The sequence below is a fragment of the Salminus brasiliensis genome, chromosome 9 (genome assembly GCF_030463535.1).
Source record: "Salminus brasiliensis chromosome 9, fSalBra1.hap2, whole genome shotgun sequence".
Taxonomy (NCBI): domain Eukaryota; kingdom Metazoa; phylum Chordata; class Actinopteri; order Characiformes; family Bryconidae; genus Salminus; species Salminus brasiliensis.
Window position 1 is genome coordinate 24,685,020 of NC_132886.1, and position 15,889 is coordinate 24,700,908.

Below are 15,889 nucleotides of genomic sequence, written 5' to 3' on the forward strand. Positions count from 1 at the left end.
TAGATACTTCTGCTATATTTTATGATAGCACTTTTCTTCTCCAAAACATGTTTCTTGAAACATTTTTATGAAACATTTCAGTTAAATCTTAAATTCCTTCAATTACTCTCTTCTCACCTTAAAGTCTTTCAATACCTGGTGACGACATTAGCAGCAACAAACTTGGCATCGATTATTCTCATTATTTTACTCTGTCACTTCTTAAAGAAGAAAAGATCAGGTAGGAATCATTGTGTGAAAATTCTATTACAGAGAACATGTTTATTTCCATATTTATTTGCAAAAACAAGTACAATTATGATATTATTATTATTATTACAATATTATTGATTTGTATTTGCACCATATAAACTTGATCATTTAAGAATTTACATCAGATATTATTGAATTATTATATTATATTATATTATATTATATTATATTATATTATATTATATACGGAATTATGTGACAGAGGTTTGCAGTATACATTACATGTCTGTTATTGCAGGTGTAACAGATGAAGCCAGCGCAAGTGACAATGTAGGTGGTAATTCCATTTAAATGTTAATAAATACAGTCCTTTAAATACAGTGCATTCCAAAAGAAATCTTAAAGACTCATCTACAAAATGTGGGAAAACGTTTTGTGGTCATGATGAGACAATGGTGGAAAATGTGGCTAAAATTTATTCAACAAACACTATATCAACAGTAAAGTATGGGGAGAATGGGAGAATACAAAAATATAGTCGGCTTCCGTCTGCTAAAAAAACTAAGCTTCAGAGAAACTTTACCTTTCAAAAGGACAATATCCTGAAGCCCAAGGTAAATAAAAAAGGACTGGTTGAAAAAACAAGTCTATGTCCTACAACGCCCAAGTCAAAGCCCGGGTCTCAATCCAACCAAGAATTTGTGGCACTGTTTGAAAATTGAGACTCAAAACCATAATCCAACCACCCTTTTTAACATGGAGCAAATTTGCCAGAAAGAAAATGGGAAATCACTCCCACACAGTGTGCAAAGCTAGGAGAAAGCTAGTTCAGACTAAATGCTGATATTGCAGCAAGAGGTGGTTCTAGGTACTAGCCGAAGGGTTTGAATATGAATGTAAGTAATTTCAGTGTATAATTTGTTTTTTAAGAAAATAATAATTTTTTCTTTGACTGTTTATTTTTAAGGGGCCGTTGCAATATAATTTATTGTCATTATCACAGTAAATTATATTATAATTTACTGTGTAATATAATTATAAATTATATTATAATCATAATCCGGACAAATCTGATGACTTTTTTATCATGTGACTTCACTTTTTAAAACAGAAGAGAGATGAAGTAAACTACGCCGCTCTCAATTTTGGCAACAAACAGAGGAGAACTGTACAGAAGAAGACCAGTGTGAACACCACAGTCGTATATGGAGCTGTGCGACACCAAGAGGAATTATAACTCAGTGCAGAAATCAATCCATATCTTCAATGTAAAAAACAGAGGATTTATTTTCCTAGTTTAACATTTTTTATTTGATATAATAATGGGATCCAAAAAAAAAAAAAACAGAAAACAGGCTATTATGGTTGATTACATTGTTTTGGTTATCAAAGCTGAGGACCAAATATTACCATATGTATCATCTGTGAACTGAATATGAAACTGGTAATCTCAGTATTTTAATTAGAGTAGTTTTTCTGTACAAAAAAGCAGAGATTGAAATGATGCGAATGATCTGTAACTCAAGAAACATTTTAAGAAATGTTAGAGAAATTCAAGAAATTAGAATATTTTACTTAAGTATAGTACTTGTGTACATTTGCCAGCTCTGGTTATCTGTCAGGCCCTCGTTATTATGCTGTCCCCGGGAAGATCCCAGGACCCCGCCCCTAGACCCAGATAAGGAGCTGGGGATTCCGGATGTCGGCTGCGCACACGCTCTGAGGCCGGCTTCCCTCGTTAAGCCAAAACAGAACATCTGGAACTGGGGCTTCTTAAGCTGTGGTTTTGCTTACACACGTTGCCGTGAATCAGCCTTGTCTGCCCTGTCTTGCCCTAGTCTAGCCCTGTTTTGTTTGTTCCTGCTTTAGTTCCCCTGTTTTGCTAAAGCCTTGCTTCTTTGTATTTGGTTTACGGTTTTGCCGAAGCCTTGCCTCATAGTTTTTTGTTCGTTGTTATGACCAAAGCCCTGCTTCATAGTTCTCTGTTCATCATTTTGGCAGTATCTTGTTTAGTTTTTTTTTTTCACCAAGCCCAAGCCCCCGCCTAGTGTTTTGTTTTGTTTTGCATGTTGATTGTTTCCCCTGTATGATGTTCAGCTTCCTCCCAGTCCCAGGTGTGTTACTTTGCCCTGTTTGAGTGGCCCCGTACATTTTTGCTTTCTAGTTCTGTCCCTTAGATTGCTGTACTCCTGGTCGTTTATTGTGTTATTTCTGTTTACGTTGCCCTGTTGTTTATTAAAGTCTTGCATCATCCATCCCTGCAAGTGTTTCCTTGTTTTCACTGTCACACCTGACCAAGCATGACATATTAGTTACACTAGTCTTTCTGTAAGCTCAGACCAGTCTGGCTATATATAACGATAATGATCTCTTCCTGTCATCTAGAGCCTTTATTTATAGATATGTTTTTTTTCTCAGTGTCAGTGTTTTCCTGTGACAGTACTTTCACAGTTTTGATTGTGTTAACCAGCAGCACCACCATAATCTTTCTGTACTTCATGATAGAACTAAACTCTTAGGGACTTTTGGGGTTTTAATTCGTACTGAATTTAGACGTTATTCGGCTTTACCTGTGACCGTGCCTTCCACCTGCCTCCCTTCTGTCTGAGCTACTACATGGTCAGATTGTTTCCGTCACCTGAGAAAACAAGGTATTGATGCAGCCATATGAACAGTCTTCCCTTTGACTTACACTTTGACTTCTTTGGGCTCTATTTTAGTGATCTTTTGATGAGCCGTCCACTGAGCACTACAGAGCTTGATTTAGGGCGTGTCAGTCTGTCTTTGCTATCGCAACGACGAGAAAAGTGTGCCTTGCGCGGCTCAAAAAAGAGCAAAAGGCATGTACTAAGTCTCTTAATTAATCATGGGTGCGTTTTGGGAGTAACATGCAATAAACCAGTCACTTGTCATTCCCTTTAAGAGCCAGGTCTGACTTTGGCAGATTGCTATTTCAATGGTGCAAAGCAGGGGTGTATGCATGTTGGGCACATGCCTGTGTTGACAATTTACTGCCAAGATAGAAATGAACGTCTGACTGTTGCTGTCTGCCTAGGTTGATTTTTAATCAGTGGCGCACCTGTGTTTTCCATTGCCAAGATAGCAATACACCATATATTTATCTGGATACACCTTCTTTCGAGACCATCACCCCACCGGCATACATATATTCGCAAGCACTGTAGCTATTTAAATGACGCAGGCGGAAGGCATAAAAAAAGACAAGGTGGCAAGGTGTAAGATAGCAATGAGTATCGCGACATGCCTTGGGCAGGGTATATATATATATATATATATATATATATATATAAATGAAATATAATGTCAGGTGTTCGTTAGTATGCAACATTAATTTTACCAATATTTGACTTAATTTTATGTAAAACCACATGTTGAGCTTTATCCCCAAGGCTCTGGCTCATTTTGTCCCGCAGGCACCAGGTGCTTATGCTGTGTTCAAGTGCTGTCGGCAACTGGGAAATACCATTTGTACCACATGTTAATTACACTCAAACAGCCAGTGAAGTCATAGTTAATAGTAGGAAAGAAGATGATAAACAATGTGATGTATTTTGCAACATTTTACCATTTCCTTTTTTTTTATATTTTTACGTTTACACTCCAATGCTCAGCTGACTAATATTATTGAATCTGCTTTGATATTTCACAGTGTTTGTGAATGAGTCAATGTTTTTGTTTTTTATGAATCTCCATGCTTAGTGGGTGGATCTTTCGACCAGCACCTGAATGGTATGAAGTTGTATTCACTAGTTAATCATCTGGTATATATAACCTTCCAATGAACAGTTGAAAGCAGTCTTAGTCTAGCAAACTAGAGCTACACTTGAGTCTTTCACACTGTTAGTTTATTAAACTTTTTAAACTGAGAAAAATGATGTGAGGCTGATTATACCTGATGCTAGGGCTGGGCGATGTGGTAAATTACTATATCACGATATTTAAAGACAATTTTCACGATGCACAATATTTATCCAGATACATTTAACCACATACTAAATACATCAGTTGCAAGAGATTTTTAAAACTACTATTCAGATCCTCTCCTGTACTGAACACAGTGTTTTTAATTCCACATATGCTGCACTTCATTTCATTAAACCAGTCTAATTGCAGTGTTGGTAATGAAACATTCAGTTGATCAGTGTTCTTTAAGCACTAATAATATTGTTGATATTCTTAGAAATGTGTCACGATACAATAAAATACTGTCATATTGCCCAGCTCTACCTTATATGCTCCAAATGAAAAACACTGACATGCAAAATCACATTTCACATTATCTAAATGCTTCTTTGTTGTAGCCGATTAGAGGAGGAGCTATACTATAACAATTGTCCCTCTCCAGTGTCAAGGGAGATTGAGGCTAAGGGTGTTGAATAGGGTTAGCAAGGCTTTTGCTAGTGGTCTGTGAAACAACTGCCAACATGTATCTGTGACCCTTCTGGCCAATCCTTTAACTACATGTAACACTAATGCCCCGCCCCATCCTTCTTCATTGATCTTATGAGAGTTTGCATTTAGATGAATTCACAGAACAGGAGAGGAAGGTCTTCTTTAAGCCAATCTGAGAATGACTGGGCTTTTCTTTCTAACTTTTCTAGTCGTGACTCTGTGTAAGTACATTTGCTTACCTTTTCTTAGACATATCTAATATTTTTCAGGAAAAAACTTACTTTTAGTGTAAGGTTTTAAAGTTACGAATAATCTCAAATATACAATATATTCTTACAGTTTATGTACCTACATTTTTTTATGGAGACCAGAAGACATTCATTGTGTTTCTGTGTGCTGTCTTTTTAAGGTCAACACGCTACTGGTGGTTTTGTCTCACAGCTCGAGCCAACAGTAAGAGCACATCCAGGACTCTCCACTAGTCTCATGTGCCACACTCATCTAGACGGAAGAATATTTTTAATATTCTGGATCAAAATTTCTCTTGACAAAACCCCGGTTTGTGTAGCTACAAGTCAAACATATTCAAATGATGTGAAAATGTGTGAAGAATTTGAAAATCAGTCCAGAGTTGAAGTCACATGGAACCAAAAAACCTTCAATTTGTCATTTTCATCAGTGAAACAAACAGATGTTGCAACATACGTTTGCGGAGTGCATAGTTATGGATATTTGTTTTTTGGAAGTGGGACCAAGCTGATTCTCGATGAACATGTGGATGGTAAGTATGAAATATCTGCAAATCAGGTTTTGTAAAAGATTTCTGAGAGAAACTCAATTTTCATTGGAATTTAGCTTTATTTGTGAGCAAAAATCATCTGCACTTGACTACAGAGTGGCTTCCCAAATACAAATAATGTAAGTAGATCTTAATAGATGTACATTGTTGCTCAGCACCTGATACCTCTTGAGCATCATTATTTAATTTGAATACTGCTTATTAATATTTTTAAATCTGGGACCTGGATAAGTCTTGTTACTAATTAAGCTTATTAAGACTTATTACTGATTAAAACAATCATAATTACCTATTTATTTCTTGACTTCTTTTGGCAGTATTTTTAAAGCAAATATATTCTTAAAAGCAAGAGGACTTTATTACTTCATAAGTCTTTCATTTCCGCAGTTTCCCCAAACACCACAATCAAGGACAACACAAAGATAAATGGTAGGTGTGATCTGATCATTATTTGTGCTCTTTGTTTCAAATGTTATGCTGAAAAGAAGTACTTTCAAAGTACAGAATATACCATTGAAATATTTGTTCATGTGATTTTTTAAGCTAGTACTTAAATATGCCCTAAAATGTGTTTCTTAAAAAAATAATATTGTAAAAAATTACAATAAGTTGAAACTTGAAAACCCTAAATTACTTTCTCTTCTAAACTTCAAGGCTTTCCATATGTCATACAAGTATTAGCAGCAACTAATGTGGTATCGATTATTCTCATCATTTTACTCTGTCACCTCTTAAAGAAGAAAAGATCAGGTAGGAATCATTGTGTAAAAGACTGCTACAGAGCACATAAACAGGTCATATTCACATTTCCACATTTATATGTGTTATTAATACTATTTATCACTATATCATTTGTTGATGCATGTGTAACATTCCAAATGAATTATCCCAATTAATATGCATTTTTTCACAAATATTATATTGTATTATAAAAAAACAGAATTTTCCCCTCATGCAACATGTCTATGCTATTGCAGGTGTAATGGGTGAAGTCAGCAGAGCAAGTGACAATGTAGGTGGTTGTTTCATGTGGATTAAAATAGGTGCTTTTAAAAAAGTGTTCAAATTTTAGCCCTTTCAATCAGATCAGATTTGTCTGGATTGCAAATCACACTTTGATTTCATATTTTTACTGACCTGCTTAATTTAATGAATTTTTATGTTTACTTTTTTAAAGTATATTATATAGGTTTTATATAGAAAAACTTTTCAATTCAAATAATTGGAAAATGCTGTTGTATTAAGGATTTAACCCGTGTGCTGTGGAAGTTCTAGGTTTACATATTTAATGCATATCTCTCTAAAAAGAACACATTTGGCTTACAACTGTCCTTTACCTGTGAATCAATAAAAAGTTCATTAATTCAAGAAGAATAAGTACCATGTCTATACAATATTTAAATGAATGTAGGCTTAAATAAATGTGAGACTGAGGACTAATAAATTAATGTAAAATTTTATAATTATAATTATTGATCGGGACAATTTAGACCATTCTATTCAATTGCTGGATATTAGTCGGGACATGTCATCACTACTCAATTCTGTTCTCTTGCTAGATACTATCTAGAACTAAGATGGTTTCTAATGAATGATTAAATGATGAGATCATTTCACATGTAAATTTTCTTTTTAAAACAGAAGACAGATGAAGTACACTATGCTGCTCTCAATTTGGACAACAAACAGAGAAGAACTGTACAGAAGAAAACCATTGTCAACACTGCGGTCATATATGGAGCTGTACGACACCAAGAGGAATTATAACTCAGTGCACAAATCAATGTGCATATTTAATGTAAAGAACAGGGTGTCTGATTACTTTGTAAACCCCAGTGATACTTATCAGTTTGAGGTCAATTAAAAGTCATAGATGCAGGTTAAATACTATTAAAGCATTTCTTTATGCAATTTAATTAGACTGATTCATCATGTCCTTCACTGCCATTGTTTTCAGACGGGTTTTGAATGAACAGTGGCAGTTATCATTTTGTCCATTGCTCAGAGGCCTCTATGAGAATGAAATGTATGTATAGTGAATTGCTCTAATGTGGAACACAGCCTAAAGTGGGACACCTGAACTCTATCTGGTACATGAAAGTCAATAAAACTATGAGATAACACAAGCTATGATGGCAAGTAATCAAAATCACATGACTTCAATGTCTAATCTTAGATGAGGGTAGAGTAAACATGAAGCCCGTGTGAAGACCATCCAATGGCCAATGACATGGCATACAGTTTGTGCTATGGGTATACATTCAATATAAATGAAACAATGCTGCAGGGTTTTTCTTTATCAGAATGTGTTTATTGATTAACTCAATTTAAAATGTATTTTGTTGCATTGCAATTGGTCTATTCATTTGTAAATGTTAACTCAATGCAAAGAACAACTCTTAGATTTAAATTATGTGAAAAAGTGAAACACGGAAAGGAGATACAAAAGTTTTGAATTATCATCATTAAAACCATTACAATATATTCTAACATGTAACATTTACATGTATATAGCCTGTTACAAAGAAAAAATGCACATACAGTACTTCAAAAAAGGATTCACCCCCTAGGTGTTTTCCCCTTTTATTGCCTTTATGAAAAGAATCATGGTCAACATCATTAATTTATTTTTTTTTTTTACAAGAATTTACAAAATAAAACTCAAATGATAACAGATTTCTACAAGTTATGTCAAATAAAGAAAAATATATAGTGTAAAATAAGTGATTGTGTAAATATTTACCCCCTTTAAAGTGACCTAATTCAATAGGGGTCCATCCAAAACATGCTAGTAGTCTCACAGTTAGTGAAATGGAGATTACCTGCATGCAGTGAATGTGTCTCTAGTGATTGTAGTATAAAGACACCTGTGAAGAAGGTTCAGTCACTGGTTAATTAGTATTTCTGGCAACAAATGCACCATGAAGACAAAAGGACACTCCAAGCTGCTCTGAGAAAAGCTTATTGAAGAGTATAAGTCAGGGGATGTATACAAGAAAATCACTTAACCTCCCTTGGGGTTCAGTTAAATCCATCATTAAGAAATGGAAATGGAAGGAATATGATACATGTAAATCTGTCTAGAGCAGGATGTCCTCACAAACTGCGTGACCATGCAATTAGAAAACGAATGAGGAAAGACAATCCAGGGGATGTCCAATGACTTTTCCCCAAAAACCGAACCAAAAGTTTTAATACACTCAAGGTAACCTAAAGACTGCAAGGAAAGTCTCAACAATATGACATAGGTTTAGATCATACTTCAACATGAGTCTTACTAACACACAGTTACTGAACACTATACAGTTTAACTGAAACATAACTTTAACTATAAATAAAGGTTTTATAAATGCTGGTAGAAGAATGAGGACTGCATGGAAAACACATCACAAGCAATGTCCTCTATCTGTTCCTCTAGTTTGTTTTAACACTTTCTTAGGTGGCTCCCTCTTCTGGGCACCAATCACCATGCACCACCCATCCACGAAATCTGCAGAATATATTGAAGAAAAAAGAAAGAAAACAGTGGGTTGTAACAGTGAAGTATTCTCAAAATCTTGACAAATCCATACATGCCTCCTGAAGAATGTTTCTGATCTGTCACCAACCAATCTGAACCAATCAATCAGCATTATGTCTGTATGAGGAAGAATGAAGCATATGCTGAAAACTACAGCCTGCCTACTTTAAAGCATGGCTGTGTCTCTGTGATGCTCTGGGGCTGATTTTCTTCCTCTGGCACTGGAAGCCTGCAGCTTTTGGGGGCAAAATGGATTCAAGGAAATCCTAGAAGAAAACTGCATGGCTTCTGTGGAGAACTTGCAGCTTGGGTGATTATTGGACCTTCCAACAGGACAATGAGTCCACCAAGGTTTGGTTTCAGAAGAAGTCCTGGAAGATTCTGGAGTGGTCTTCACAGTTGCCTTATTTAAAGCCCATTGATAATCTTTTGCCAATTATCCTCAAACTCATGAATAGTGGTAACCTGGTAGCCACTGCCCAAGGGGAGTGAGCTAAGATTCCTTAGGAACACTGCCAGAAGCTGGTCTATGGCTATGTATCATGTTTGCAGCAGGCCATAATAGGAGCTCTACTTTGTACTAAAGATACATGTCGTTAAGGAGTTGAACATATCTGAGACAGCAGTCATCGTTAAAATTGGCATTTTAATGACAACTTATCATATATTAATTATATTAGTTTTGTGGATCTATTTAAATTGTTTTTGTCTGGTTTATTGCATACAGCTTAAAATTTGTCAATTGTCCTAATTCACCTAATTCATATTATTTCTATTGCAGCTGTATACATCAGATGTAGGTACATGTAGGTGTTTCTAATTTAGGGGCCTGTGAGGGAGATCTACTAAAATGGTCTTCCCTCTACAACACAAAAGTGAGAGTCCAATTCTCTAACAATATGAAGTATATACAAACTTGTACATATATAAACGTGTAAAACCTCATGGTCTAGAGGCCTAATGCTGAACTGCATAAAATAGAAATGTAGGTTATGTTGTTTTGTGTATAAATACAGATTTTAAAACTGAAAGGATATATGTATCTGTGAATATTGATTTTAACTTACATATAGTGCTTCTTTTATGCCCAGTGTATACTTTTCTCATCTTTGAAACAATATGAAGGTTTTGTTTGTTTGTTTGTTTGTTCTGTATTTTCATAAAAGAATCAAATTAAAAAGTAAATCGATAAATAAACAATAAATTAACACATTTTAGGCTTTACCCACAACATGGTCTGTCAGTCGACATGTTTGATGACTGATGTTTGCTTTTTTTTTCTTTTTAATCTAGAGCATCAAGACTTTTTTGGATTAACAATAATAATTTATAGAATGGATTTATAATAGCTCTCCTCCTAAAATGTACATAAGCTTATCGTTCATTCTAAACTAAGTTAACTAAGTTGCCTTGCCGCAGGAAGAACCAGCACTGCTTATTTAAGTATAACATTTATGAACACATATAATGAAATCTAGTGCAACCCAACAGGCCAACTGTATCACTGCATGTACTGAAAATGCTCCACCCCTTTATCCTCTCTCTATATTGGCAGAGTTCGCATTTAGATGAATTTACAGTAGAGGAGAAGAAGGTCTTCTTAAAGGCAATCTCAATATGACGGGATTCTTATATCTAACTTTTCTTTTCATGACTCAGTGTAAGTATAGTTGTTTATCACTTGTTGGATCGATGTTATACTTAAATAAAGTATAGATTGTGATCTAAATGTTTAAAGTCTTGAATTTAATAGTTAATGATCTGATCTCTCTATAGCATTTAACAGATCACTACTATTTATTTGTCCTGTGATTTCAAGGTGGATGTGGTTTTGGAAGTCATGTCTTACAGCTAGAGTCAACAGTGAGGGTGAGGCTTGGGCTCCCCACCCGTCTTGAGTGCCATGTTCTGGTAGATGGGCACTTTGTAATATTCTGGATCAAAATTCCTCTTAATGATGCTCCAGTCTGCATAGCTTCAGCTAAAGCATTTATGGAAAAAGTAGACATGTGTAAACAATTCGAAAACCATTCCAGAATCAAAGTCACATGGAACAAAAAGACCTTTAATTTGTCATTTTCATCAGTGGAACAAACAGATATTGCAACATATGCTTGTGGAACATACACTATTGGACAATTCTTTTTTGGAAATGGTAGTAAGCTGGTTGTTGACAAGCATGCTGATGGTGAGTATGTTATATCTGGAATTTAAACTGTTTTGTAAAATATGAATAAGAAAAATATAACAATTTGTTACATTATATTGACTTTGTCACAAGCAAAAGTCTGAAAATGTGTACTTCATTACATAAATATTCGTAAATCCATATAAAGACTTTGCCATAGTCTTTAATTTATTTACTCATCGATCATGTATACACTGTACCTTTACATTTTAAAATGCATTGTCAATATGAGTCTGCTCTTCTTATTATTATTGAAAATCATTTACAATCAAGTACAAGTTTATTTAATTTTAAAATTCTTTAGTCTGACATTACATGCTTTCTTATGAATAAGTACAAATAAAATATAATATATATTTAGGTTGTACTAAAAACTGTTGATGTAAAATTTAACTAAAGTAAATATTACTCTCTGGGTTTTAAGTTTATCTCTTTTATCTCAGAGTTAATATATATAATAGTGAAAAAGAGAAAAATTAAAATAGCTCCTTAGAAGTGCTCTATGTCAGTATTTATTAATGTTAAAACAAATGCAAATAACTTTAGTATAATTAATGATTGTATGTACGTCTCTGTGTTTAGAAAACCAGTATTAATTGTATCACCCAATCCAATAATTGGTTTGCATTAACAAATTAATGCACATTATGCACCTTATTCCATAATAAACTAGCTTACTGTTTATCCTCAAGCTTTTTCACCTGTAATGTCTATTGGCATTAACGCATGTAGATAGTCAGTTATGCAAGATGTGTTCACAGGGGCCTTTGGTCCCATGATGAGGGTTTTTTTTTTAACCCAGTTGTTATTTTTAAACTGAATTCTGTGTATTACTTGTAAATTAACTGTGCTTTTCTTTCCAGTAATTTCACCAAACACCACAATTAAAGATGTCTACAAGAAAGATGGTGGGTGTAATCTGATCATTAATTTACGTCACTCTTTTGTTTCGAGGACTTGGGTATATCATGCAGTAAGATGATATTGTTATATGACATTTGGTATGTTTTAATTAAAATATATTCTTCCCTGAAATAAACTATGAAAACAATAAAATATTGAAACAATGTTCTCTTGAATCAATAGGGAAAAATCAAGTGTTTAAATACCTAGCAGCAGCATTAGCAGCAACCAATGTGGCATCCATTATTCTCATCATTTCACTCTGTCACTGCTTAAAGAAGAACAGAACAGGTACAAATAATTATGTTAAGCCTAGGCAGTATAATTCACATATCATTCAAATATTGTAAGAAAACATTGTTATCTTCATAATAACAGCATATTACATTTGCCTATTTCATACAGGTGTGATTAATGAAGTCAGTCCTGAAGGTGATAATGTAGGTGGAATTTAAATGTAAACTTAAAAATATACTGTATATTTCACAGAATTAAAATGGTTTGAAATGAATGATAAAAATGAATGATGTTTCTTTTAAACAGAAGACAGATGAAGTAAACTACGCTGCTCTCAATTTTGGCCACAAACAGAGGAGAACTGTGCAGAAGAGAAGCAATGCAAACACCAATGTCATATATGGAGCTGTGCGACACCAAGAGGAATTGTAAATCAGTGCATATAGTTCAATGCAAAGCAGACTGTATGTGTTAATAAAGCTCTGTAACCACCACTACATCTCCCCCATATTGTTTTACACTGATTGTCAAGCTGAATCTTACATGTATTAGTGGTAGGTTATACTCATTCTACCAAATTTCTGAAATGATTGACAGTTAAATGTAATGTAAAAGGTTAAATTGCTGTCTTCTTCATTCCGAGTCTGCAGATATGATTACAACTCATTTGTTTTGCAGTCTGTTTGAATTGATGATATTCAGTATGAAAAGGTATTTTTAAAAAATCCTCATTTATTGTGATACATTTGTTTTTGTCTGCTATTCAATTCATTTCAAGTTTATTGTTATTATACTAATACAGGCTTGTACAGTTCAACAAAAACTGTTCGGCTAATTGTTCTCCAGTGCAGACACGATACAATAGTGCAAGGTCAATAGACAAAACATAGGACAGTGTGTACTGACAATAAATACAAAGACAAAAAAATACAAAATATATAAATATGCACATGTGCAAATATGTGCATGAAGACTAAGTTACTACACTAAGAGTAAAATTGAATATGTAAAGCAGTGATGTGTTGCGCAAGTATACATCTATAAGAAAGCACTAAAAGCACTCATTATGGGCAGTGACACTTTGTCTTATCTTCCCAGACAGGGACTATGCCTTTTTTTTTACTACACAATATACTAAACAAAGATTCTCCATAGAAAGAAAAATAATGTGTAGTCCAAGACTAGGCTTAATCACGGTTTGGAAAACCAAGAATGTGCCCTCGCTGATTTTAATATTTAAATAAATATGATATGAAATATACATGGTTCTGAATATACGTTCCTCATATCCAAGAGGAAAGGAACCCAAACAATGGGCAGTTTTCCACTTTGACTGTGCAGTTTGACAGACTTTCCTCTACTTGTTTAAAATCTGAATAATGAGAGTTCAAATGTCTTTATTTTTTCATATTCTTTCATATCAGACTTTGACAGAAGAATGTTAAACTGTGTTAAACCAGTTTAACCACCATAAATAATAATTGCTTTAGTGATGCCCTGAAAACCAAGGCAGTTTAGCATCACTCACTCACAGAGTGTTTCAGCAACCTTAAAGGCACAGGAAGAAAACAGCTGGTTTATTTTGTTAAACAAAACAACAATCTAAACCATGTAATTTTAATTTAATTTTAATAATGTTTTTCTTGTTGTTTTGTTTTTTTACCATGAAAATGTACATGTGAACATAAAAACAGACATAGACATGCTGACATACATCTCCAGCCACACATGCATACCCATACAGACTGCATTATACACACCACCGATGGGCAGGACTGCACCGGAAACAGCGAGCCACACCGTTCACAGAAGTACCCATTTTTCTTCAGTATTTTCCCTCCTCCCTTGCCCACAATTAGTATATTTTAGTTTTACCCAAGTGAGTGGCCATCTCCCCCCTAGCTGCTGTAGCTAGCTTGATCCTTATACATATTTGAAGTATATGAAGATTCAGAATCCAGCTGTGTTATCCAGCTCCAGAAGCAGCTGTGATAGTCAAAAGTCTGACAGTCTGTATTTCAGCATAGTCTGACACAGCTTTCATTTGACAGTAGAGTTGGTTTAAGATCTTAACAAATATTTTAAGATTAGCAAAGCAAGAATGTCTTTATGTTTACCTGGACCCTCTTCATGTATGCTAGCTATTGCTGCTGCTGCTGCGGCTGCTGTAGTTTACTGACTAAAATCAGGCATTGCTAAAAACATGCCCAATGTCCTGGCCTGTAAGTAATGATTTGACCAGTCTAAGCAAACTGCAGGGCATGCTGCAGCTTAACAGAGGAGGAATTTATGTAAACAGAAATGTTACACGCTACAGAAAAGTCTTAAAATCTTTAAAGAAACATTATATAGCAATGATATCTTTAAATAACAACTTCATCACTGTGATGCTCCACTGACTGCAGTAGGGAAGAGTCTGTCCTTGTCTCCCTGGGGCCAAAATGCCGCTACTGCGCTATGTAACTTTGACGGAGCTGCATGTGACCCCTCACTAGAACTGGATAACACTTTACAGCAGACGCCATTACACACCATTAACTATGAATCTTCAGCTAGCAAGCTGAAAGAGATAAAAGAATGCAAGAGTTAACATAATTTGACATCATAAACCAACCTCTGACAGAGGTTTAGCCGCTAGCTAGACATCTCACGGTGATGTTAGCAAACTTGCTAAATATACACTCAGACATCAGTACTGGTAATTAGTGTTCTTGTGCCGTTTGCTGTCTAGTTGTGTTGGGTAACTTATACAATCACTTACTTTGTTTCTGACCATTTTAACTTCAACTTCAACAAAAGCTTGTGTACAGTTGTCTATGAAGAGGGTAAAAGCAGGATTTGTATTTATAACAGTGAAAAAAAATGAATTACACTGAAAAAATTCTAGAATAATGCTTCTTTAAGCAAGTTTAAAGGTTTGGTTGGCTTCCTAATTATATCTTTGGCTTTCTTGTAAATTCTTCCAAAAATCCAAAAAACTACTTTTAGTATAGACTTTAAATTGACCTTAAATAACTGCAGAAATGTAGAAACAACAAATTAATTTAATACAATTATACATTTAATTCAAGAACCATCCAGGAACTTTGTTTTAAGCAAAGTTTATGATCAAGTTCCTTCTGCCTGGCACAAAGGGCTTAGCCTCCACTGAGAAATGCCTTGCTGCATTATATACCCTATTTTATGAAGAACATACACCAACTACTTTAGTGAGCAACTCCAATTCAAATGTGATGAACTAGCCAATCAGCTAGTAGCAAGTGAAACTGACAGAGCCCACCCTCTCTTCATTTCATTTATCTCAGAAGAGTTTGAATTCTAGATGAGCAGAAGATCTTCATTAAGCCAATCTCAGTATGACTGGATTATTATATTTGATTTTTCTAGTCATTATGCAGTGTGAGTATATACCTTCACCTCTTCAACTAAACCTTTTATTAGAAAAGCTTAGGTATAAGTACAGAATATATAGAATAAACAATACAGTTTTGGGTTGTTACATGTGTTAGTGTATGTTTAGTTACTACTAAGTTCTTTGTTTGTGTGCATCCTGTCGTTTTAAGGTGGACTTGATGTTGAAAGTTTTATCTCACACCTGGAGTCAACAGTGAGAGTAAATCCTGGGCTCCCCACCAGT

General features: G+C 34.6%; 1 protein-coding gene across 2 annotated transcripts; it reads left to right on the forward strand.

Annotated features, from left to right (window-relative positions):
* Positions 1-4,749: 4,749 nt before the first annotated feature.
* LOC140561658 (uncharacterized) lies at positions 4,750-7,276 on the forward strand. 2 transcript variants are annotated; one of them, XR_011980084.1, is made up of 7 exons: positions 4,750-4,826; positions 5,015-5,163; positions 5,285-5,386; positions 5,792-5,833; positions 6,059-6,154; positions 6,382-6,416; positions 7,046-7,276. XR_011980084.1 is itself a non-coding variant. In XM_072686888.1 (6 exons), the coding sequence occupies exons 1-6, from the start codon at positions 4,784-4,786 to the stop codon at positions 7,169-7,171; spliced, it is 714 nt and encodes a 237-aa protein (XP_072542989.1). In that variant the 5' UTR covers positions 4,750-4,783; the 3' UTR covers positions 7,172-7,276. The 2 variants fall into 2 exon arrangements, 1 of the variants encoding a protein (XP_072542989.1); XM_072686888.1 differs by having other exon boundaries at positions 5,015-5,386.
* Positions 7,277-15,889: the final 8,613 nt, after the last annotated feature.